Raw genomic sequence first — 23445 nt, forward strand, 5'->3', positions numbered from 1 at the left:
TCACTTATGCAAAAAACTAAAGTTCTGGAGATCAGCTGTACAACTATATGCACATATTTAATACTGTACATTTAAAAATTGTTAAGGTAAATTTGTGTTATGTGTTTTTTTATCATAATAAGGGAGAAAAAAACAAAATGGATTACAATTGCCACCAGAAGAAAGAAAAATTTAAAAGCCAGCTTGCCGAGGCGAAGTGATCCAAGGAACAGCAGGAAGATAGAGGAAAACTGAGAATCATATGTGAACATGTGTGCGGTAGGATAAAAGTAAAAGAGACAAAAAGATTGACACCCATACCCTTTGATGCAACAGAAGAAGAGGGCACAATGTTAACAACAACGTTAACAAGCTGCAATTCTCCTTCTATGACAAGGTCATACTTTCAGCCTCTGATTCCTTTATTATTACAAATTTCTATCCTGGTCTAACTTGATTTTTAATTTTCTGGCAGGTGACACTCAAATCAAGCAGCCTTTTCACCAGAACTCACACCTCTGTCCAGGCCATTCTGCTCACAGGGAGAGAGGTGCAGATATTCTTCTCCAAGATTTTACATAGTTCATCATTAAGGGAAGGTTGCTTTCATACTGCATAACCTGACATAACAGAGATCTGCTCAGCCGGCAAAAAGCTTGGCACCCCCACTTTCCCTCTTTGGAAACAGAGGAGGAGTTTATTAATTGTTGCTATTAAAAAGTCAGGCAGCTTCTCAGGTGAGGGGGCTGTCAGCATGTCAGCCTACAGCAGCAGCAGACCCCCTTGTGGATGAATTAGGTAGGATGGGCAGGTACTGCAATGTCCAGTGCCTCCCCCTGGTGGAGCCCAGGGATAGGGCACTTAGGAAATACTTGCCTGTACATAAACATCAACAGCACATTTTGCTTGCGCTAATGGAATGATAACTAATACAAAATTGGAATTAAGTAGGAAACTGAAATGAGTGAAGTCACCTCAGTACAGGCTAAGGCACACAGAAGGACCATGCCTTGATCAAAAGGGTAATAACTACTCAACTCCTGCTGATTGTTATTATGTGCGAGTACAAGCCAGGTCTAATTTTTTTCAATAGAATCCAGAAATCTAGATTTTTATGATGGAAGAGAACGCAATTTTTAGAAACACTGTGAGGGCCAAATAAACATAGCTGAAGGTTATTTTGCGATCTCCGGGTTAATGTAACAGGCCCACATGCTAAAGCCAAATTTGCACACATGAACACATTGTCAGATGTGTTCCCAAGAAGGAGCAGAAGTAAGATGGAGTGGATTCTCCTTCTCCCCAAAAATATGTAAGAAATCCAAGGGGATGAAGAGGAGCTACCTGCACAGCTCTAATGGGCTGGGACCGATTACAATAAGCAAAATATATTATGCAAACAAAATCCCATACACCTGGTGTTATTGTCTTAGCAAAACCTCCAACGCACCGTTAGAACAAATACAGTAAATAAGGTGATCTGAAGGGGGAAGAATAAGTACATGGGAAATTGCTCCCCATGTATTTGCAGCACACATATAGATCCCACTGAAGTCCCTGAAGCACTCCAACACTCTGAGCTGACAAAAGCGATTACATCTTTTCAAGTTCTTAGTGTGTATACAAAGCACACAGCCTGCTATACACCATTCAGCCCCAGAGAGAATGATGATGGGGGATAATTTAGATCAGCCTACCAGACGTTAATTTGACCTGCAGTGGGGGAAGGGTTGCCTGTCAAGCACACTGCCTGGAGGACCTCGAGCAGCACAGCCTCCCCAGCTTGCTAACAATTCCCAAGACAGATATAGAGCTAGGTTAGAAAACCTTGCTTCAGGGCAGATAGCAGAAGAAACAAGACTCTATGCACTTATGCCTGCTCTCAACTGTCAAAAGAACCTTACAAGAGCCAATACTTAGGGCATCTAGTCCACAGTACTGAGAGGAGACAACTGTAAAAGTCCCATACCTAGCTCTTCCGGGCTCTCATTATCATAACACCTTCTATTACTATAGCACCTGACTCTATCAAATCACGCTCTCATAAAGCAGAGATTGGCAAACCACTGCCTGTCAGCCAAATCTGGCCTGCTGCCTATTTTTGTACAGCCCACGAACTAAGAATGATTTTTATATTTTTAAATAGCTGAAAAACATCAAAAGAAGACACGTGAAAATTGCATTTGTGTCCATAAATAAAGTTCTACTGGAACGCAGCCAAGCTCATTCACTTACATGTTGTCCATGGCTGCTTTCATGCTAGAACAAAGGTTCAGTAGTTGCGACAGACACAGTATGGCCTACAAAGCTTAAATTATTTACTACCTTGCTCTTCACAAAAAAAGTCTGCCAAATCCTGAAAGAGAGGGTATAACCAGGGATCATAGTCAAAATTCAAACAGGCTCAAATAAGGAGTGACCAGATGAGCAGCGAAGGTGAAAAAGGTTCACCACAATGGTACCTCTCTTTTAACCTATCCTCACTCTCTCTGCCAAAGAGAGAAAAGGGTTTTTAACTACCCGTGAAGTAAAGTCAAATATCTAAATGTTATTGCCTTATGATGGGGCAAAGGATGCCTGGATTCCCTCAATCATTTAACAAGACCAAGAAGACTACAGGGCCCAAAGCCAGTAAATAGTGAATGCCACAGGTGGAACCAAGGTTATGTCTCCCTCATACAAGGATATGGAGAAGAAAGATATGTGACACCTCTAGGTGGCAAATATTTAGAATTACTAAAACAAAAGTCCTTCTCAATCTGAGGAGTAGGTTCCTGAAAAACCCAGTGGTAGAAGAATTTACTACTGAAAAACTTAAGACCTTATGGGAGAAGGGAAAAAAAGCATTAGGAGTCCCAGTCTATAAGCTTACAAAATATCTATGAAATTACGTTCACTAAAAGAGAAAATAGAAAACGTCATTTTACACATTTTAAATTAGTAATAATAAATAGTATACAATTAATTTTTATTTACCACTAACAATGTTGAAAATCTGTGGCCCCAGCAATTAGAACCTGTAAAAATTCATCCTCCTTAGAAACACTACAAATACACAAAGATGCTGCAGCATTGTTTGTGAAAGCAAACATAAAGAATCCAGTCTACCAACAGGGAACTGATTAAATTAATTATGGTGCATCCAATTGCTGGAATACTATGCCACTGTTTAAAGATCTGTATGTATCAACATGGAAAAATGTCCATATATTAAGTGAAATATGTAAATGATGGAACTGTACATTTAGCATGATCCCATTTTCACAAAAAAAGGAAAACTATTTTTATTTGCATTAAAAAAAAATCTAGAGTTAACACAAATTGTTAAGTGGCTAGTACTGCAGAGGACGCTCACTTTCTATGTAATACATTTCTGTAATGTCTGGATTCTTACAAATGAATTTGTATTAGTTCTATAAGGAAAAAAAAACAGGCACCTTAAATTTTCACTTTATGATCCCCTGCTCACTATAAATTTTTCAGCCTCTCCCTTCCTCAAAGTTTCATCATAGCTGGGGGTGAGGGAGGCAGATAGCAGGGGTTTGTTGTATATAATAAAACTAAGAGGCTTTATTTATTTATTTAGTTGGCAGTTCTTCGCCCAAACATTTAAGGACTAATTCTGACATAATCATGGACTCCTGTCTTCTTGTTTTCACTGCGATCTCAAGATACAAATTAATCTACAAAGTGTGTGATGTTGGCCTAACTTTAATTTACCGCATTTAGCAGAGCCTCTTCAGTCTATTCTCAATTAGAAGCCACAGTGATCTTTTTAAAATATAAGATCATACTACTCTTCTGATGGCTTCCCAAATCACTCAAAGGAAGAGGTTAAATGCCTCAAATGGCTTAGAAGGTCATGCATAATCTGGTCCCCATTACCTAACTTCATCTTCTATCACCTCGTCTTTCACTGTGCTCCAGCCAAGCATCTCAGGGATTTTACATTTGCCCATCTCTCTGTCTAGAATACCCTTGCCCCATTACCTACAGTTTACTCCCTTACTTCCTTGAGGTCTCTGCTCCAATGTCATCAGACTTCCTCTGATGACCCCGTTTAACACTGCAAACTTCTACCTCAGCACCCCCTATGTTTTAAAAGTTTTCTCCAGAGAATTTATCACCCTTGACATCTTAGATATTTAATTTATTTTTTATTTTCTTTCTACCATTAGAATGAAAGATTTATTGCTGGTCTTTAAATAGTTTCTGGTACGTAGCAGGTGCTTAGTACATACTTGTTAACTGAATGAATGAACACATCGACCAATCAGTTATTTCTTCACCAGCCCAATTCCCAGGGTTTTAAGAGCCACACTCACACAAGGGGCAGCCCTTGTACATACTCTTCAGCTCCTTCCTCTAAGGCCTGGGTTTACCTTTCCTCAGCTTCTCTTACCTCTGCTAAAACAGCTGCTTAATTCCACCATCAGCTTTGTCTCTCTTTGATTTCTCAAATACCTGGTTCTCTCTTTTCCCAGAAGGAACAAGTCACGATTTGCTCATACCTCAAATTAAAATCTCTTGGTTGAGGATTATTCTCTATTCTTGGTCATCTAATACCAAACTTCTGAGTAGGAACTCAAAAGTTAGGAAGGGTTTATTGTAACTTGAATACCAAAGACAATAATTCCACCAGTTTTTTTTTAGGGACATAATTAGAGGTAAAGCAAAACTCTCATCATATAAGAATCTAAAATCATCTCAAAACTAAAAAAAGATTATTCTAATAATGCATGGACCCCCCCCCCCAAAAAAAAGGGTACCCACTTTCTCAAACCCAAAAATCTTACTTCCAAATTCAGTGAAAGCCTTCCACAGAAACTACAAGAAACATAAAGCACCAATGGGAAACATTCCCATTCACATTTAATTTGGTTTATTCACATCTAATTTGGACTTCAGCAAGACTTTATTAAGACCAAGTATGCCATCATTCAGACTGCGAAGAGTCTTCAAGGAGAAAAGCAAAACAGCAGCACTGACTGGCAGAGATATTATATCACAGAGATGCCAAGCCAAAGACCTACAAAATGGTCTCAAGAGAAAGCTGTATATGATGCCAGTGCACTCAAGGAGCATGTAGGCCCTGAGTCATCGTGAGTGGGAGCCAGCGTGACCAGGTGCATGAGACTTATTACAGGTTTCAGGACAACAAATACACAAGTCAGAAACATGGCACGACAGTGAAATATCAGAGGAATAAATTCTAGGAAACTCGAGCTCAAGTTACAGAAGGTGTCTTCCACATACAACTCTAGGCAATGCCACCTCACTTATTCGACAAGTATGTACTGAGCCAACAACTCTATAAGACTAAAGGATGTGATATAATAATGGGTATTTTTTTTTCTTTTTTACTGGAAAAGCCAAAAGGTTTACACTGTATACTGGGTCGAAGGGATATAATTTCAATTCCATTTTTTTCAACTAAAGTTTACTGAGCACCTACTATGTGCCAGGGAGTAGTCTAGGTACAGTAGGGATACAGACATAATCACTGCCTTCAGAGAGTTCACTGGCAGAAAGGGAAACAAATAATTTTCTGTCATGGTGCCATATTAAAAAGAAGGAAGTATCTATTTCTAGTACATAAGCAGCAAAGAAGAAGAAGTGATTACTCGAGGCAGTTAGGGAAGATTTCCCAAAGGAAAGGTGATAGCGGTTCTCAATTTTGAATAATAAATTGCGTATACTTTCAATCCAAAGAAACTGGGAGGGATTTTAGATAGAAAAACCCTTTAGACCCAGTTAGGTCAGTGGTACAAAAAAACTACTCAAGTTGGACCCTTCTCTGTTTTATAATGAAGCTGAAAAGACAAACTTTCCTAATTTCTGGGTTGCCTTCTCTCTCTTGTGGACCTATGACTAGCCCTACTAGATATATCCATTTATTTCCCCCTATCAATGATGTTTCTGCTGAAAGTTCCCTAGATAATTCTCATGTGACTAGTGCTGAAGGATCAAACAAGTTAGCTGACCCGTGAAGTCTCAAGAGGCTTCAGATTGCTCTACTCCAAAGCAATTCCCTCACAACAGTCTAAAAGAAATACTTTAGAAATCTAATGAGGACTTCCAACTCTAACCTTTAATTATCTGGGCCAAATTGCATGCTATAACCATCCATGTCTTCCCCAATCTTCATTTATCATAAGGAAAAGTAAAGATCAAAAGACATCAGTTCTCAGAACATACTCAATCTTACTAAATACTTCAGACCTAAGGCCTTGTTACCCATCTGGAGGAGTAGAGAAACAATTTAGTTGGGGAAGATTTAGCCTATTATTGATCTCCCACATGTTGGGATTTTAACAGTGAACTTCCCTGAGATTACTTTAGAAGAACTAAACATACATTTCTATGGAAAAATAACTAAAACAGTGTTTCTCCTATGTCCCTAAATACTGTGTTGGTTACATTTCTACCCAGAGACAGTAATTACAAATGATCTTTGAGACCTCCAATTTCTTACAAAGGACCTGAATGAAGAGCCCCTCAGTTAATGATCTACTGGAGCAACTGAAATTTTGATGGAGAAGCTGCTGTATGAAGGCACTAATTTCAAACCAAGTGTAGGAAAGAGTGGCCCCTTTAGGACCCAGGGATTCAAATCCCCACTTTGCTACAAGAGCCTCTTGAAAATTATTTCCTGTCTCTGCATCTAAGTTTTCTCACCTGTAGAAAAAGAGGCTGCCATTTTAAGCTCTAGGCTTTTTCCAGTTTTAAGATGCCATTTAAAAGTTTTCTCTCTTTCCTAATAACAGCCTTTGAAGGCGACTCCTGCTTCAAGCCACACACCTTGATCTTCTCCTGCTAGATCCTAGGCTATTCAACCCAAAAAGAAGTTTCTTGTAGTGAAGCAAAGGGCCTGTCACCCAAGTTATAAGTTGTAAGTTGAAGTCAGACTACACAGAGCTCACCTTCCAGTGCCCACACGGAAAAAGAGACAAATTGTGTACCTGTTATTATTGGTAACATAGATCTACACTGAAATACACATTAGTGTTTAATAATATCACTATTTGCAAACCCTATCAATTATATCAGCAGCACTGAGGGTCAAAACATGCCTCTTTAGTCTCTCTCCCACTGCCAAAGAATAAATCGTCTTCCTTCAAGCAGACCTACATATATAGCAGGAACACTTTCTTTTCTACTCAATCTAGCCTGATGGCAGCAGCAGCCCAACACTGACACCTGCTGGGGATATCCAAGTAAGGGCCGGCTCATCAGCTAGAGCACGTTGGCCCCTTTAGAAGGTGGTAGAAAATGCAGATTAGCACCTGTCAGTACTAGTATTTACACTAAAACGCAGCCACTCAATTATGAGAAAGTGGTGGCCCTTCTTTAAAAGGTGTGCACTTAGAATATTTTACGATATACTTCATTTTTGAGTAAAATGTCAGTCTTCATGGTTCGTCTAAAAGTGACTCCATAAAGAATGTAACTACTGTATTAAATATACAATTTTACAATAACCATGTACTATTTGTACATTTTAAGATAAAAAAGGCATTTATAAAACTGTTTATGGCAAGATGACAATGGACTTTTTCACCATACATTTTTAAATACTAGAACTTTATTTAAACCACAGACACAGTATTTTTTGTCTACATAAATTTTTCATAGATTTTTAATAGTTTCTGGATTTTAAATGGCTTTCTTTATTCAGAAGTGATTATTAATATTTTAGTTACATGTGGCTATTTACATTTAAATTAAAATTGAAAAATGTACATGTAGTTCCTGTCGCACTAGCCGCATTTCAAATGCTCAAATAGCCACATGTGGCTAGTTGCTACCATACAGACTCCCAGGCTCCAGAAGTAAGGCAAAATATCCCACGCAGGACACCATGGATATAGACTATGTGATTGCTCTAGAAAGTTTTACTGGACAGCATTTCTTTAGAAAAACATATGGAGTATTTTCAGACAAAATTATCTGATATCTAGGTGGGAGGATTAGATAGAGAATATAAATGAAAAAAGGCTGGCCAAGTATTGATAAATTATGAATCAAGTAGTAAGGGTATGAGAGTTAACTTATACTTTTCTCTTCATTCTTATATGTTTAAAGATTTCCACAGTAAAAAGTTAAAAGAAAAATAAATAAAAATGGTTCTCTAAAAATGATGTTACCACAGTATACCATGGAAGGCAGCTTGGAAAAATCTTTAATCATGCAGACCGGAGTTCAAATCCCCACTCGGTGACCTTTAACAAAACACTTAACTTCCCGCAGCCTCACTTTCTTTAACTATAAGATGGAAAACTTAATACCTGCCTTGCAAAGCTGTGGGAATTAGAAATAATTAATTCAAAGCAAGAACACAGTATCTAACACATAGTAAGCCCTCAGAAATTGGTATCTCTATTATCAAACATTTACTTTAAACCACTCAGGTATCTCTCAGAACAATGAAGAGGTCCTGCTAGAATAGGACAGACAAAGGCTGACGACAAGCCACTCATGCTAAGGAAACAGGCAATGGCAGGATTTTAGAGCAGTAATTGAAGGCAGTCCCTTCATGGCTACCTTTAATAAGCTTTTTGAAGGCCTATTATGTAAGTCAGGCACTGTGCTTGCTACCTTCTCATCTCTTTTGACAAAGAGGAAGCACAGAGTCTGAGGCTTCAGATGTAAGACACAATATTCCAAAGCCAGGAATTTAGATGTTATCCAGAACTGGTCTCAATCACATGCACAGTAACAACCTCTATTACTTTATCTTTCACGTCCAACCAAGTTTCCCTTTGTTCCCCTTAGCAACTGCCCTAGGTAACCACCTGCTATCTTGCATACACCATGCCTTTTCCTCCCTTAGTATGTGCTCTTCCACTAAAGTAAAAAGTTCTTTTCCTCTCTAAACCCTACCCATTTTTCAAGACTTGATTTTGTAAAGCCTTTTTTGATACTTCCCTTTTCCTGAAATTATACTACATTTAATCTCAGTACCATACAATAAAGCATTCAATCATCTACATTTTTTAACATAATTTCATGTAAATAAGTCTTGCCTCTACAATAACACTGTTTACTCCCAGTGGGCAAAGGCCAAGTACTGACTTCTGTGTTCCTCACAGTGCCTAGCACAGTTCTGGAACAATTGTAACCATTTAACAAATACTTATTAACTGGGTAACTCTCTAAAGCATCCTCTTAAAATAACAAGTACATTATGTGCACAATCCATATTCTCTCCCTTGCTAGAAGCTTATGTCAAAGAAATTTCAGTTGCTCCAATAGAGGATGCAGTGCAGAGCAATATGCTGTTTGGATCCAACAGGCATATTCTGGGAGCTGGTGATTACGCTAGATTCGACCTTTACAGATTTACAGAAAGAAGTCCCTAATAAATAAAGATAGATGTGCAGCAAACAGCCATACGTGGAGCATGTGGTGGGCGACTGACTACACCCACTCTGTTTCTGCCATGAAAGAGTTGACTGGGATGCCGATCTGAGTATGGAGAGGCTTTCCTTCTATGAATTATTCTTCTTCCTCACCCCAAGGTGAATGTCCATCTGGAATATCTACTCAAGAAATCTTAACTAAGCAACTAACCTGCTGTCAAAAATATATATATACCTAAAAAAATAGGAACTTTCCTTGATATACATATGTGCTATTTTCTTTTCTCTTTGTCAGGCTGCAACGTTCCAAAAGATAAGATTTAAGAGGTGAACACAAAGCGACACAAGAGCCAAAATACTAACCTGTCCCAAGCCGGGTTCTCTTTCACTACTAATTTCTAGGTACACTGGGACATTTTCCTATATCACAGTAACTAGACCTGAACACACAACCCTTTCAGAAGGTCAAGAAGCAGGGCAGAGGAAGTCAATGGTTCTACCTCCTTATGCCTCTCTAACTTCATTTACACTCTCTCCTTTAAGGCTAAAGGTCACCTGAGTTTAACCAGAAAAGAAGCTAGCAGATCCGACTGACTCATACTGCTAGGCCCTATTGTCTCTCTGCCACCAGAACAAGATTTTCCATGAAGATGCAATGGAAGCTAGGGAGGTCCAAACCAAATGCGTGGGTCCCAAACACTCCAGATCCAGCCACAACATCTATAGGACTGAAGGAAAAGACATAAGGAGGAAAGTGAGGGATACAGGAGACAGGAAAGCACCTGCTTACCTCCTGAGTGAATCTTCCTCAGCACTTTCCTCGGGCATATCCTGATGTAAGGCCTCCTGTGATATAGTTCCAGATCTGCTGGATTGGGTGTAAATTCTTTCCCAGTGGCCTGTCTCCTGGTTGAAGGCCACTCCCACAGTTCTCTCCTCCTGCGGACTAGCGGAGCTGCTCAACTCCAGCCTGCTGGAGCTCGGCGTTTGGCCCTCAGTCCGCTCGAGAGGTGGCAACTGGCTGCCACTCGATGGCATGCCCTCAAAGGTACCGGGGACCTGCCAGGATGAGCTGGCCTCGCCAGAGGAGTAGTTAGGTGTGGTTCTTTCCCAGCGCAGGGTATCGTTGTTGAAGGTCAGGAGATTGTGGCAAGCACGGCAGCGATTCAGGTGGCCGCGGGACAGGTTGGAGTTGTTCTCACTGCTGTGTGGGGTAGGCTGATGGGAGGGGCCGGGCCTCTCAGGTTCAATGTTATTGTTTAGCATTTCCTGGGCCTGTTGGGTCTGGGGCGCTTCCCCATTCAGGCTCTGGTCCAGCTCCTGAAGCCGGTCATACTCCAAAAAGAAGCGTCTCAGGTCACACTGAAGCTCATGGCGAATGCTGCCTGAGTTGTTTTGGCTGGAGCCATTCCCTCCATCTGACTCAGTTGCCAACCCTGAAGCGGGAAAACCCCTCCCTTCTGTAGCTGAAGTGTACACAGATGCTTGAGAGCCACCTTCCTGCTGTCTCAGCACAGACAGCAAACTCACAGATGAGGCACTGGTCCTGGGCGGGGGCATGGATTCCGCCTCAGAGCGGGAGTTCAGACTGAGAACTGTCCGGGTCCACTCAGATCCTGTCAGCCCGGGAGCTATTTCTCGGTGATACCTAGAAGGGTGGCTAGACAAAGGGCCTCCCAAAGAGCGACGGGTGGGACCCAGACTGAGGTTGCGGAGGGTGTTGCCGGCAGTGCTGCTCTGGACTGTACTGAAGGCAGACGGCCGGTTCAGGAGGCCCTGGTCCTGCTGCGCTGATGAGGCCTGCTCCGGGGGATGGAAGGGCTCGGTCTGTACAAAAGAAAAGGAAGGAGTAGTAGCCCTGGCAGAAGCAGGGGGAACACTGTCCTGGTGTGGCAAGAGGGAAGGAACTCGAGTGCCAGAGCAGCGGCTGCAAAGGCACAGGATCCCAAGGTGCTGGCAGCACTCAGCTGTGGGGTAACTGACCCGCTGTCGGAGCCTGATGTAAGCGGAAGTCCTGGGGCGCTCCATGGAGGGCTGAGGGGGAGGCGGTGGGGGTGAGGGGGTAGCAGAATCTTGCACTGTGCTTTGCTCTCCCACCTGGATGCCAGAGGAGCGGGAGGACAGCATGTGCAGGAAATTGTGGAGGAGAGGTGTCCGGCGAACTGGCTGTGACTGCAGGAGGGCACGCTGACGGTAGTGGGATAATTCTGTTCCGTCTATGGGGATCTCTGGTTCATCGTCACCCTGCAACGTGGACCAAGGCGGGGTGGAGGGTAGAACAAGGAAGTTAAGTAGAACCTCCAGGTAAATCAGAGAAAAACTACTGATATCATCCAAGGAAAACAATTTTCATAGATAAGCAACAAGTCTAGCCCCCCGAAGCACTGAGAACTGTGGCTTCAGATTCAGAATCATCATATGGCATTAAATTATTCATTTCCAATTAGCAACATTTCTGAATGAGTACATCTGGCAAACCAACTCTCTTATAAAAGGCGTCTCCATGACATGGAGGCAGTGAGGGAAAGCAAAATGTTAACCAGCCAGAGGCACATGAATGACAAGCTATCCAGCAGTGCCTGTTTACTTCTAATGAGGCAATCACTTGGGGGTTTCAAAACTGACTCCCTTGTCAAGAATATGGCTGTAACTTTGAATACACAGTCTGAAGCTAATTTTGAATCTGGACTGGGAAGAAACACTTGCGCACTGAAAATTAAAGTCCAATATAATCAAAATTAGAGCACTGGTTTAGAAAATAACCCACAGTTTAGATGGAGTTGGAACTGCTGACTAACATACCTGATGATTAGAGGGGTTAACGATTGCTGTGAGTAAGTAGTGTCCAAGAGGATCAAATCTCACCAGACTGAAAAGAGAAGAGACACATATACACATAGAGAGAGTATGTTAACTGAGAAGAGGACAGCTGTGTTCAAATTTATACTACTCTTTACTGGTAATTGTGGGATTACCCAGATATCCACTTCATTCTAGAGACTTTCAAAACTTTCAAACAGATTAAAATAGTAAAGCTCAACACTTCTTGTTACCTCCTCACACTTGCCAGAATAAGGGAATTTGTATCACAAAAATAATTACAACAAATATCTAGCTTCCATCCCAGGAAACTGCTACATTAAACACACATTTGCTCATATCTAAGAGCTCATCATAACAGTAAAGCATAGAATGCTCCCATCCTCTGCCACAAGTTCAGCTCTTCCCTCATGCAGCAGCTCCACTGGCAAGAGGCATGAGTACTGGTGACAATTAACAGTTTCAGCATCAAACAATATAGCTGATAGCTGAGACTAGAAAATTAGCTTATATCCAACTGCAAAACCAAGAGAACCAAAGGAAAACAATGCATCAACTTGAATTCAGGCAATGTGTGTTTTGATCTGGAAGGCTAAGTAAATATCGACTGGCAGATTTGATGTATACTTACATCTCCATCTTCCAGTTTGATAAACACAGATAATCAAGGAGGAGCAATTACTCATCAAGCTACCCACCACCTGAAGACTTTTCAGGTTTTTCAAAGAAGGGGCTCTACCCCAAACCCAGTTAGTTTTGAACCTAAAAAAGATTCTAACAACTCCAGTCTAGAGACCAGAAGATGATGCCAACAATGAACAAATAAAATGAACAAAATGAGCTGCTTCCCAGATGACTGGCCAGTTGCTTAAAAAGGAGAAGCCATAGGAATAACAACCTACCCTGATCAGGAATAACAATCTGTCTCCTGAGATAATAGCAAGTGTAAATGATCTCCACCACACCAATCCTATGCTAGACATTGCTGGTGGGCACGACACTCACCGGACCCGTTCCATCTCGCTAGCTGTCTTCACCACAGCAAAGGGCTCCCGTCGACTCCAATCCCAGAAGTGGATCTCATTGGCAGTAGCAATCAGCAGGAGCTGAGCCGTAGGGTGGAAAGCCAGAGAGGCAATGGCATTGTTGCTATCTGTGAACCAGCTTTCACTGCCACCCTATGAATGAACCAATCCCAAAAATTATCAGGTCATAAGCTACCAGCAAACTGGGATATCAACTTCAAGAACGATCCATTTAAGGTAAAATGACTATTGTAGGGCCTACTTTAAATATGTCCTCTGCAAAACAATGTAGAAAATTAGTGATCTGGCAGTGTTGCCAATTTATCAGAAAAATATTACAGTTCTTCAAGTCATCTACAATCTACAAGCAGTAAGCATCAGCACAGTTTCTGTTTCTGAAGCCTAGGAAAACTTGGTACATGATATGGTGCAAAACAACCCACCGGCCAGTCACCAGGACAAGGAGCATATTGCTTTGACAATCATGATCAGAGTACAGTACAATCCCTGCTCTAGGACAACAATAATCCATCCTGAACACATCTTAGAGCCTCCTGTGCTATGTCACAATGGGCACATAAAAGAATAGTTATATAGAGCAGTAATCCCCAACTTTTTTGGCACCAGAGACCAGGGCTCCTATGAGAATCTAATGCTTGACGATCTGAGCTCGAGCTGAGGTGATGATGCTAGCGCTGGGGAACGGTTGCAAATACAGATGAAGCTTCACTGGCTCACTCGCTCACCTTCTGCTGTGTGGCTCAGTTCCTAACAGGCCACAGACCAGTTCCAGTCCCTGACCCAGAGGTCAGGGACCCTTGAAACAGGGTATTCATCACAGAATGGGGGACTATGGGCTAGGCTTGCTATCAATTAAGGGGACAATGACCACCATTTACTCATATGTAGTCCTAAGAACCGGGCTAGTCTCTCCTCCAGAGTTAAGAGCCCAATGGTAAATGAATCTCTGCACTAAGATTACCAAGAAAAGGAAATACTTACATGTAAATCCCAAATCCTAACCTCCCCATCTAGGCATCCAGAAGCAATTAGGCCTGAGATGGTGGGATGAAAAGTGACACACCATGGAGTGCGACGGTGTCCAATCAGAGAATGAACACACTTGCCAGTCTTCACCTCCGTAATGTAGATATTATGGTTCACGTGGGTAGAAGCTAAAAGAGTCCTAGGGAATCAAAGCGCAGGAGATGAATGCGAAGTCCTGGGAACGTAACTAACTTTATCAGCTTTGGACACAGAGAAAATTGGTACTGTCCCAATTCCAGCATGAAAAAAAAAAAAAAAACTACACCTCGATCATTATAAACAATAGACATAGTCTAATCTTTAAAAGCTTTTGGCTTCCCCACACTGTCCCCAAATGACAATTATCCTCTTCGGGGAACATTTTTTTCTAGCTGGGAAAACTATCACACCACTGGTGGCCTGTATTACACAAAGAATCATTATTAAGAAACTTCCTAAGTTTTGATCCTTGATAGTCATAGTTCCCTTCACTTACTCCCATTATATTTACAGTTAGCACTGCTCATCTACTTTCTCTCCCTTTCTTATGCACTGGCAAAGTTCTGTTCATTAACTTGGAAGATCAAGGTAGGCCAAATATACAGAAAGCAATGATATCATGAGTCTTAGTTAAGTTACAGATAAGTACCAGTACCTGTCTGGGCTGAAGGCCAACAAGAAAGTAGAGCGTGGACTATCCGGCAGTTCTACTCTCTGGGAAACAAACAAAAAGAAAGTTAAAATTAATTATTTATAAACCATGGCCTACTCTATCTCAAAAGCACATAAACCATTCTAGATTAGTATTCACAGTGTAAGTTTAATGGACAATAGACTAGTGGTTAACAGAGAGTGGGGGGAAGGTAGATGGGATAAAAAGGGTCAAATATGTGGTGACAGAAAGAAATCTAACTATGGGCAGTGAACACACACTGCAATATATATATGCCTTACTTTTGAACTGTACACTTGAAACTTACTGGATATCATAAAACAATGTCACCATAATTTTAAAAAAAAAATAGGGATATAGTGATCAAGCTACAAATTGAGAGCTAAATCTAAATTATCTTTATAAAAAACATCTAACTCTAAAAGAAAGATATTTCTATTCCATAAATTCTTCCAGATTTGTTTAAAAAAGTAAATAACTCCTTAAGTTAGAGTATATCAATTCTCCGACACAAAATAAGTTACACCCCAACTTTATGTCATTAACCCAATCTAACACCCCATTCTATTGTCATCCCTGCAAACCTATGTCAAAATAACCATTTTTCTTACCTTGCCCTCCCATTTCATCCACCGGGTTTTGTCTTCCACTAGCTCCTGCAGAAGCCGCTGGGCTCCAAAGGCCCGAGTGCCCCGTTCTCGACCCCAGAGTATCCGCACAGCGTTCTTCTCTGGAACAACCTTCATGGCGCTCAGAAGCCACTGTCACACCAGGCACAGGAAGAGAAGGAGCAAGCAAGAGCTCCACACACTGAAGCAGCTAAAATGAGGCCATTCAGGTCCTTGTAAGTTGTCTTCATGGAAATCTACAGTATGGACAACAGTGTCAAAGAAAGTGTATTCTGCAATCAGAGAAGCTTCCCACTGCAAATACAAATCTAGCGAAGATGAAAGTATTCTTTTCATATTTAATGACACTTTCTCAGAAAAGACCCTTCTAGAACTTTTCTTCCAAAAATATTTCATCCTTAAATTCCTCTCTTATCCTCCATAGCTCAGCCTCATATAGAAAAGTTATTGTAACTATGTTATCAGGCAGGAAGAACTTTTGCGACTAATAAAAAAGTCTAATAACCTGTCAAAAACAAAGCAAACACTAGCCCTCCCATTCCATGCCACACTGCTTCCCTAGTCGCTGACGCCCCTCCTTATCATTCGGACGGCCTCTAAACTAAAGGACAAGTTACTGATTTTAAAAGGCTATTACTTGAGGTAGGTTCTTATTCTATCTCCTACAGTGCCTAAGGACTACACTGGGGCACCTTTCTCACTCTTTCTCTCACCTCCACTAAAGTTCCAGAGTGGAGGATAGAGGAGGAAAGAAAAAAATATTTTTAGTTCCTTTATCTCATCCACCACAAGCCTTAAGGATATAAAATTGTCACAAAATAAAACTACTAAAATGTCGACAAGTAGCAAAATGCACACATGTACAATTGAAGAACTGTGGCTCCTCTATATAATAGAATACGCAGCCCAATAAAATGTCATTTCAAAAGAAAATGTATGTAAATATTATTCATTGCAGTACTGTTTCTTTAACGCTATTATGAAAAATTTCAAATATATAGACAACTTTTAAAAACAGTAGAATAAACATACTAGTCACCATTCAGACACAAGAACTGTTAATATTTTATCAAATTTGCTTTATCTATGTCCACAAATAGAGAGATGTCTATATATGGAATTTAATTTTTTTTTTTTTTCTGACCCATTTCAGCAGGCATCCAGACAGTCTAACCCTATCTACCCCACTATGAATCTCCTAGGATTAAGGGCTTCATAACTACAATATCGTTATCACACCAATTATCCTCCGGTGCTCAGTCCTCATTCGAATTTCCAACTGTCCAAAAAACGTCTTTCATAGCTGGCTTTTTAAAAAAGCATTCCAGAATTCACTCAAGACTCAAGCAATGACTTTGGGTTATCTCTTTAGTCTCTTTTATTCTAGAATGGCCACCAAGTTTTGCTTTGGTTGGTTTTGCTTCTTTACTGATTTATTTACAACACAAGGTTTTCAAAAGCACTGGGATAGCTGACTTGCAGAATGTCTTATATTCTAGTTTTGTCTAATTGTTTCTTCACAGTGCCATTTAGCTTGCCTCTCTATTCCTTGTATTTCCTATAAACAGATTAGGTCTAAAACACTGATTAGATTCAGGGGAACTGTTTTCTGGCAGAATGCTTCATAGGTGATGTTATCTATGTACCTCCTGATGCAGTGCATCAGGTGGCATATATTCTCAGACTGTCCCACTTAGCAGGACTTGGTAACTTATATAACCACTTGGCAAAACATGATCATTTGGTTGAGTATATAACAGCCAGAGAGAGCTCTCTTTATAAAGGTATATATTTCCTCTCTACAATTAGCAATCTGTGGCTGACATTTGGCACCATGTGAATATCCTTTTCCTTCTGAACCTTTTTCTTACTGGTTTAGCAATCACTGATGCTTCTTTCTTGAAATAGTTCATTTGGCGACTGAAAAAAAAGTTGATTTAATTTCATCATTATTTCTACATTTCTACATTTATCACCTGACATTCTTCTGGAAAGAACTTTCCCTTAACTGAAGCAGGGTAAATGCTTATTTTTCTCCTGTAATTACTACTTCTGTCTTGTTTGTAATAGCAAAAACTGGGGACAACCCAAGCGTCTATCTAAAAGGGACTGAGGACTAATCTATGTAAGAAAAATTCTCTGGGTACTGACAATAAGAGATCTCCATGATTGTTAAGAGGGAAGAAAATATATAGTAATGCGACCTTCTGAATAAGAGGAGAAATTAACAGTCACTATTACAGACTGAAAGGACAAGGAGACAAAGATGGAAGCAGATTTCTTTGTTGTTGTTTTACGTCATTTTTATTTTTGAAATGTATTATATATTAAAAACTTATTTTTATTTTAAAAAGTGTAATGATGTGATAAAAAGCATTTTAAGTGAAAAAAGAATACAAAATTACATACATAGTATGATCTTAATTTTGTTTTTAAAAATGATCTTGGAGAATAATGATACAAATAAAATATAAAAAAATACTAACCACAGTTATTTTGGGGTGGTGGGACTCTAGGTAATTTAATAATTGGAAAAGGCAGTATTCTTTTTACTTTTTAAATTTAAGAATAAATGTTTCTTGTAAAAAGTCAAACAACAAATTGGCTCTTTACATTTCATGGAAGGCTACACTCTAAAAAGTACACAACTAGATGCATTCTAATACAGACAGAAATAAAAACATTTATAGCCTGTGCAGAAAAGAGTTTTCTCCCTGGAATATTAAAGTTTAAAAGTCTGAAAGGTTCTAACAAAAGACACAACTCCAAATTCCTAATCACATATAGCACATAGTTCCCTAAGAAATGACAAAGGAACAAATTCTAGCCTGTATCTTCATGATATAGCTCTCATCCCTCATGAAATTGAATACATGACATAAATAAGTACACACTGACAATGTCAACAAGCTACAAGCCAACCTCCTGAATAAACAAACTAACTGGATGAACTATTTGGAAGGAAATAATCTCCTTAGTGACCCTGACAACTCATGGTTTAGGACCAAAAGTCTGGAAGTGAAACTGCCACAGAGCTTAGTACTAGCTAACCAGGCCCCATTAGCTCACCTTAACCCTTTACTGAGTCTGTAGCTTTTTTTGAGCCTATAATTCTTTTACCTAATATAGAGAATTTAGGAAGAAATGAGTTTTGAGGGCCCCTTGTTCTTACAGTGCAATATAAAAGTATTTTCAGAGAAATACATTTAAACCATTTATAATCTTATAACATGTGGTAAAAACAGAAGCAATCTAATTCCTAAAAGAATTTTTTAATCTGACCTCTGCTCTCATGTAATTCAAGAGGAAGAAGAAAATACAGGTCACAAATATCATATGATTCAGAAAACTGTGATGCAACTTGAAGATTGTAAAGGAATCACAAGGAAGAGGAAAGAGTTGCTATAAATACCAATTATCGAAAAACTAAAAAACTAGAGCTTGCTTATCAATTCCTAGGGACATAAAAAACCGAAAGTTCAAACAAGAGAAAGTCTGAGTCAAAGGGACTAAAACAACTGCAGTTTTTCTTTGGTCTGAAGAGAAATATTTGCTGTTTCTTTAAAAGGATAAGGAACTTCTCTCCCGATAAACACCTTACAGTCACCTGAGAAGAGGATTTTACTTGGTTCTCTATAAAGAACAAAAGGAGCTAAATCAAACTGAAGTCAGACAGGCCTGTGCTGAAAAGGAAGTGACAGTCAAGTGTTTTTCATTCTTCTTTTTAAAAAGGAGGAAGAAACGAGTTTCCCAATCTGTCCCTTAAACCAGACTGAGACAAAGGGTGCCAAGAATAGTCTTTGCGATGCCATTACAGTCTTCAGAATCAATCCTCAATCACCAAAAGCCTCAAGTAGAACCAACAGGATGCAACATAACACAAATGTCAAGATTGTTCTCGATTTTCACCCTCCACCCCATAACATGACTATCACTCTTTAAAATATAGGAAGGTAAATCACCTTGAATGATTTTCTCTGCTTAATTCTAGGACATAATTATATTGAACAACTACTAAAAACAAAAACAAAAAACCCTGAAGTATGCCTTAACCCAGTGGGAACTAAAAGTTGAATTTACAGGTAGGTTCCCCTTGTAATTCTGATCATCTTATGCCAGCAGTTTTGCTCCACCTTCTAGCTAAAAGACTATAAGCAAGTTACTTAACCTCTTTGACACTTAGTGTCCTCCTATATAAAACAGAAATTGCAGTATCTGCTTCATCAGGTAGTTGTGAGGCTCCAATAAGAATGGCAGATCATTCACGCTGTTGCTGTTACTACTGTCATTAGTCAATCCTCTTTGGAGTTCACTGTGGTTTCTCCCTCACCATACTGACAACTAAAACCCCAGAGACCTGAGATGCCACAATTCTTAAGAGAAGCAGATTTCTAAGAAACATTTCAAAGGCTGTTACCAGACAATAAAGTAAAAAGTACTCAGGAAAATAAAGTATATTTGTGAGGTTTGGGCTACCTGTGTATAAGTAAACTGAATTAAAAAACAGAACCAACAACTTAGAGGTATAACTGCAACCTGGCTAATAATTTAGACCACAAATCCTCCCTTCCAACAGCATCCCAGGGATGTGAATCAGAAAATTATTATTAGACCTGGAAGGGACTTAAAATGGAATCCAATCACCTTGTGACTATCTAAGTAACTGCGCCTCTCTCCACATCACTATGCCCAGGTAGGCAAAGTCTAAGAGAAAAACTAGCTATGTGTACCAACATACATCCCATAACATACGAGGTTTGGCCCAAGGTTAATGCTTTAAAAGAAAAAAAAAATCCTTTAAATGCTAAATCTAGGATCACTTACGTAAGTAAAGTTCCCCCAACAACTAGAAAACTAACTACAAAATGTTAGGCCTTTCATTAGAGGCCTAAAAGTGACCCAGTACTTTTTAGAAACTCTACGTGGATGAAAATACACAGGGTTTTCTACAATTGGCAGCTTTGTTTTCATCAATAGGACTTTCTACAAGGCATTTCAGGACACTTCAAATAACACCATTTGGATCCAAGTCCAAAATATGAGCCCGCAGCCAGCAATCATCCTTGCCTCCGTATAGCTCCTGCCTGATTCCTAGACTGAACTCAAAGAGGGGCAGAGCAATTTGGGCAAAGCATCACATATCTAGAACTGTAAACAGGTAACACATTCTGAAGGCAAATACTTTTGGAAGCAGAAAACCTTCAACTATTATCTGAATTGTGTACCTACTATATGCACACTACCAAAGAATATCCTACAGTTGTGCCAAAGCACTAACTGTAGCTAAATCCAGACAGATAAATTTTAAGTAAAGTTTATTTTATTTTTTATTCCATTATTTCAAAACCCATAAACTACTGTACTATTTCTTATAGGTACAATAAGAGATTAACAATAACTAATAATACAACAGAACAATTATAACAATATACTGTAATAAAAATTATGTGAATGTGGTGTCTCTCAAAATATCTTACTGAACTATATTCACCCTTCTTGTGATGATGTGAGATGATACAATGCATACCTGGCGAGATAATACAGTGTCTCTGTGGTAAGAGATACGACACCTATATCATGAGATGAAGTGAAGTGGAATTTTCCATTTAATATTTTTTGGACTGCAGTGAATCATGGGTAACTGAAACCACAGTAAGCGAAAGTGGGGGACTACTATACTGACAGTATGTGTATGACAGGGTTACCACAAGGAGTAAAAGATCATTATTTATTAACTCCAACACTTGTACTAGCATAATCATTTCATTTTGTAATGAAGAATTAAAATTAAAATGGCAATAAGAAAAATAAAAATTTTTAGGGCACAAAGTCCTGTAAACAATTAGACAAACTAAATTTCAGATAAAGTCTTCTAGGTAAAATAAGATTGTCCACTGTAGATGTCTCCAAACTACTTCACATAAAACATCTTGCCATTGTCACCTTTAAAAAAATAAAAACCATAAGATAACAGTTAAAATTAATAACACTTTATAATGCTTTTTTGTGCCCCAGGCACTATTCTTAGTACTTTACATAAAGTAACTCATTTACAATCCTCACAGTCCACTCCATAAGGTACATGAGCTCCCAAGAGAGAGAACAAGTCACACTGTCAGTGGTAGACTCAGGATTCAAACCCAGGCAGTCTGGTTCTAGAGCCTCAACACTTCATTACTACAGAAAACTCCCTACTGCCTGAGACAAAACCTCCTATACTGTCGCTCTTCTATTTCATGTACTAGTCTCATATGTATTAAGCCCTCAATCAATGTTTCACTGCCTTACAACATCAATTGGAAATCTGCTTGCTTTATATTTTTAATGTTCACTTCTTTGAAGACGAAGAAATTAAAGAATGATGCTAAGGAAAAGTGAAAAAAATTCTCACTCCTTCCTTTACAGCAATTCATTTACATAGTTTTTGTAATTTTTTGTAATTTTGAAATTTCAAAACTTTTGACAAGAAATCACTCTAAATTTGATAAAGTACTAAATGAAACTATATCATGAAATTCAGCTGCACGCATTATCCTACAAAACTACCAACTCCATCAAAGTAAGAAAAATTACCTATCAGAAAATAGAGATAGATGCCACAGTAAATTTACTTTTGTCTGGGAACTAGGGTAGAAAATAAACCTTAAAATACATAATCAACAGAGGATGTGATTGTGCATACTGTCAAATCTGTGCATACCCTTTTGTCAAACATGAAATATGACCCAAACACACTAAGAAAAAGAGGAGTCTTCATGTTATTCCCACGTCAACCCTTTCTCATCCACATGGCAGAAACAAGTGCTAGTGACCTCCTCACACTGCCAAAGTTGGTCTCTCAAATCAGGATGCCCTATAACTTAGTTTTCCTGCCTATGCTAGATCTTCTCCAAGGACAGTAGCCATCGATTCCTTCCTACCCTATACTCATGCTACTCAAGAGATGAGAACACGTTTCTCTCCTCTTGAACGTAGGCTGACCTCTTTTGACCACAGAATGCAGCAGAAGCAATTATGTGCCAGTGCCAGGCCTGGCAGCTTCTACTTCCACTCTCAGAAACCAACCATTAAGCTGAAAAGAAATGTCCTGCTGTCAGGATGTCTTGCTGGAGAACGTGATCAGGAAGACAGGCCTTGGATGATAAGAACCACTTGGAGAGACGGAGGCCCCATGAAAGACTATCAAGGTGCCAGACCAATGAGTTGAAACTCTATTAAACCCTCTAACCCAGCCTAGTCACCAGACGAATGAGTGACCGATCCCAACTGATGCAACAAAGGGCAGAAGAACCATCCAGACAAGCCCTGCTCAAATTTCTAACTCTGGAATTCAAGATTGTGAGAAATAATAAATCATTACTGTTTAAGGCCACAAATTCTGAGGTGGTGCGATACTGTAATTTATAATAAGAAATACATATTTGGTCTTCTTCCCCATTCCAGGCACAGAGCACCTAAAACCCTTATTATTTCCTGAGTAAAAGGAGTATCTTTTGTCATTCATAAGGAGACCCCTTTGAATTTATGCTAATGAGGTGATAGGGTAGTGCTCCTAGAGGGCATCGTAATGGAACTGGGCACCAGAAATAAGAAATTAGAGGGTTGGAACTTTCAGTCCCATCCAAGGACCTCTAGAAAAGGAAAGAGAGTGGGAGAGGGCCTACAAATTAAGCTCTATAAAAACTCTTGAACAATATGACTTGGTGAGCTTCCAGGTTGGTAAACACATCTTCATGCCAGGAAGATAATGCACCCCAGTTCTTAAGAAGCTTCTGCACTTAGGACCCTTCTGGATCTCGCCCTATGTACCTCTTCATCTGGCTACTCATCTGTATTCTTTATAATAAACTGGAAAATCTGAGTAAATGTTTGAGTTCTGTGAACTGCTCTAGCAAATTAATCAAACCCTGGGAGGGGGTCGTAGGAACCTC

General features: G+C 39.6%; 1 protein-coding gene across 9 annotated transcripts in view; it reads right to left on the reverse strand.

Moving 5' to 3' along the window:
- The window catches only part of AMBRA1 (autophagy and beclin 1 regulator 1), a 149246-nt gene that overhangs the window by 108346 nt on the left and 17455 nt on the right, over positions 1-23445 (reverse strand). For 3 of the 9 annotated variants that reach the window (XR_004950832.1, XM_016146740.2, XM_016146736.2), the window contains exons 2-8: positions 15497-15750; positions 14868-14926; positions 14189-14372; positions 13167-13339; positions 12144-12210; positions 11325-11585; positions 10132-11168 (exon numbers count right to left, since the gene is read on the reverse strand). Coding sequence is in view for 8 of the 9 variants with exons in the window: in XM_016146740.2 (XP_016002226.2) it covers positions 10132-11168; positions 11325-11585; positions 12144-12210; positions 13167-13339; positions 14189-14372; positions 14868-14926; positions 15497-15631 (1916 nt within the window). In the remaining variant the exon portion in view is untranslated. Of the gene's footprint in view, positions 1-10131; positions 11586-12143; positions 12211-13166; positions 13340-14188; positions 14373-14867; positions 14927-15496; positions 15751-23445 lie in introns of all 9 variants that reach the window. The other 6 variants (XM_036220625.1, XM_016146739.2, XM_016146738.2 and 3 more) reach the window with 2 other exon arrangements.

This window comes from Rousettus aegyptiacus, unplaced genomic scaffold (assembly GCF_014176215.1).
Source record: "Rousettus aegyptiacus isolate mRouAeg1 unplaced genomic scaffold, mRouAeg1.p scaffold_m13_p_5, whole genome shotgun sequence".
Classification (NCBI taxonomy): domain Eukaryota; kingdom Metazoa; phylum Chordata; class Mammalia; order Chiroptera; family Pteropodidae; genus Rousettus; species Rousettus aegyptiacus.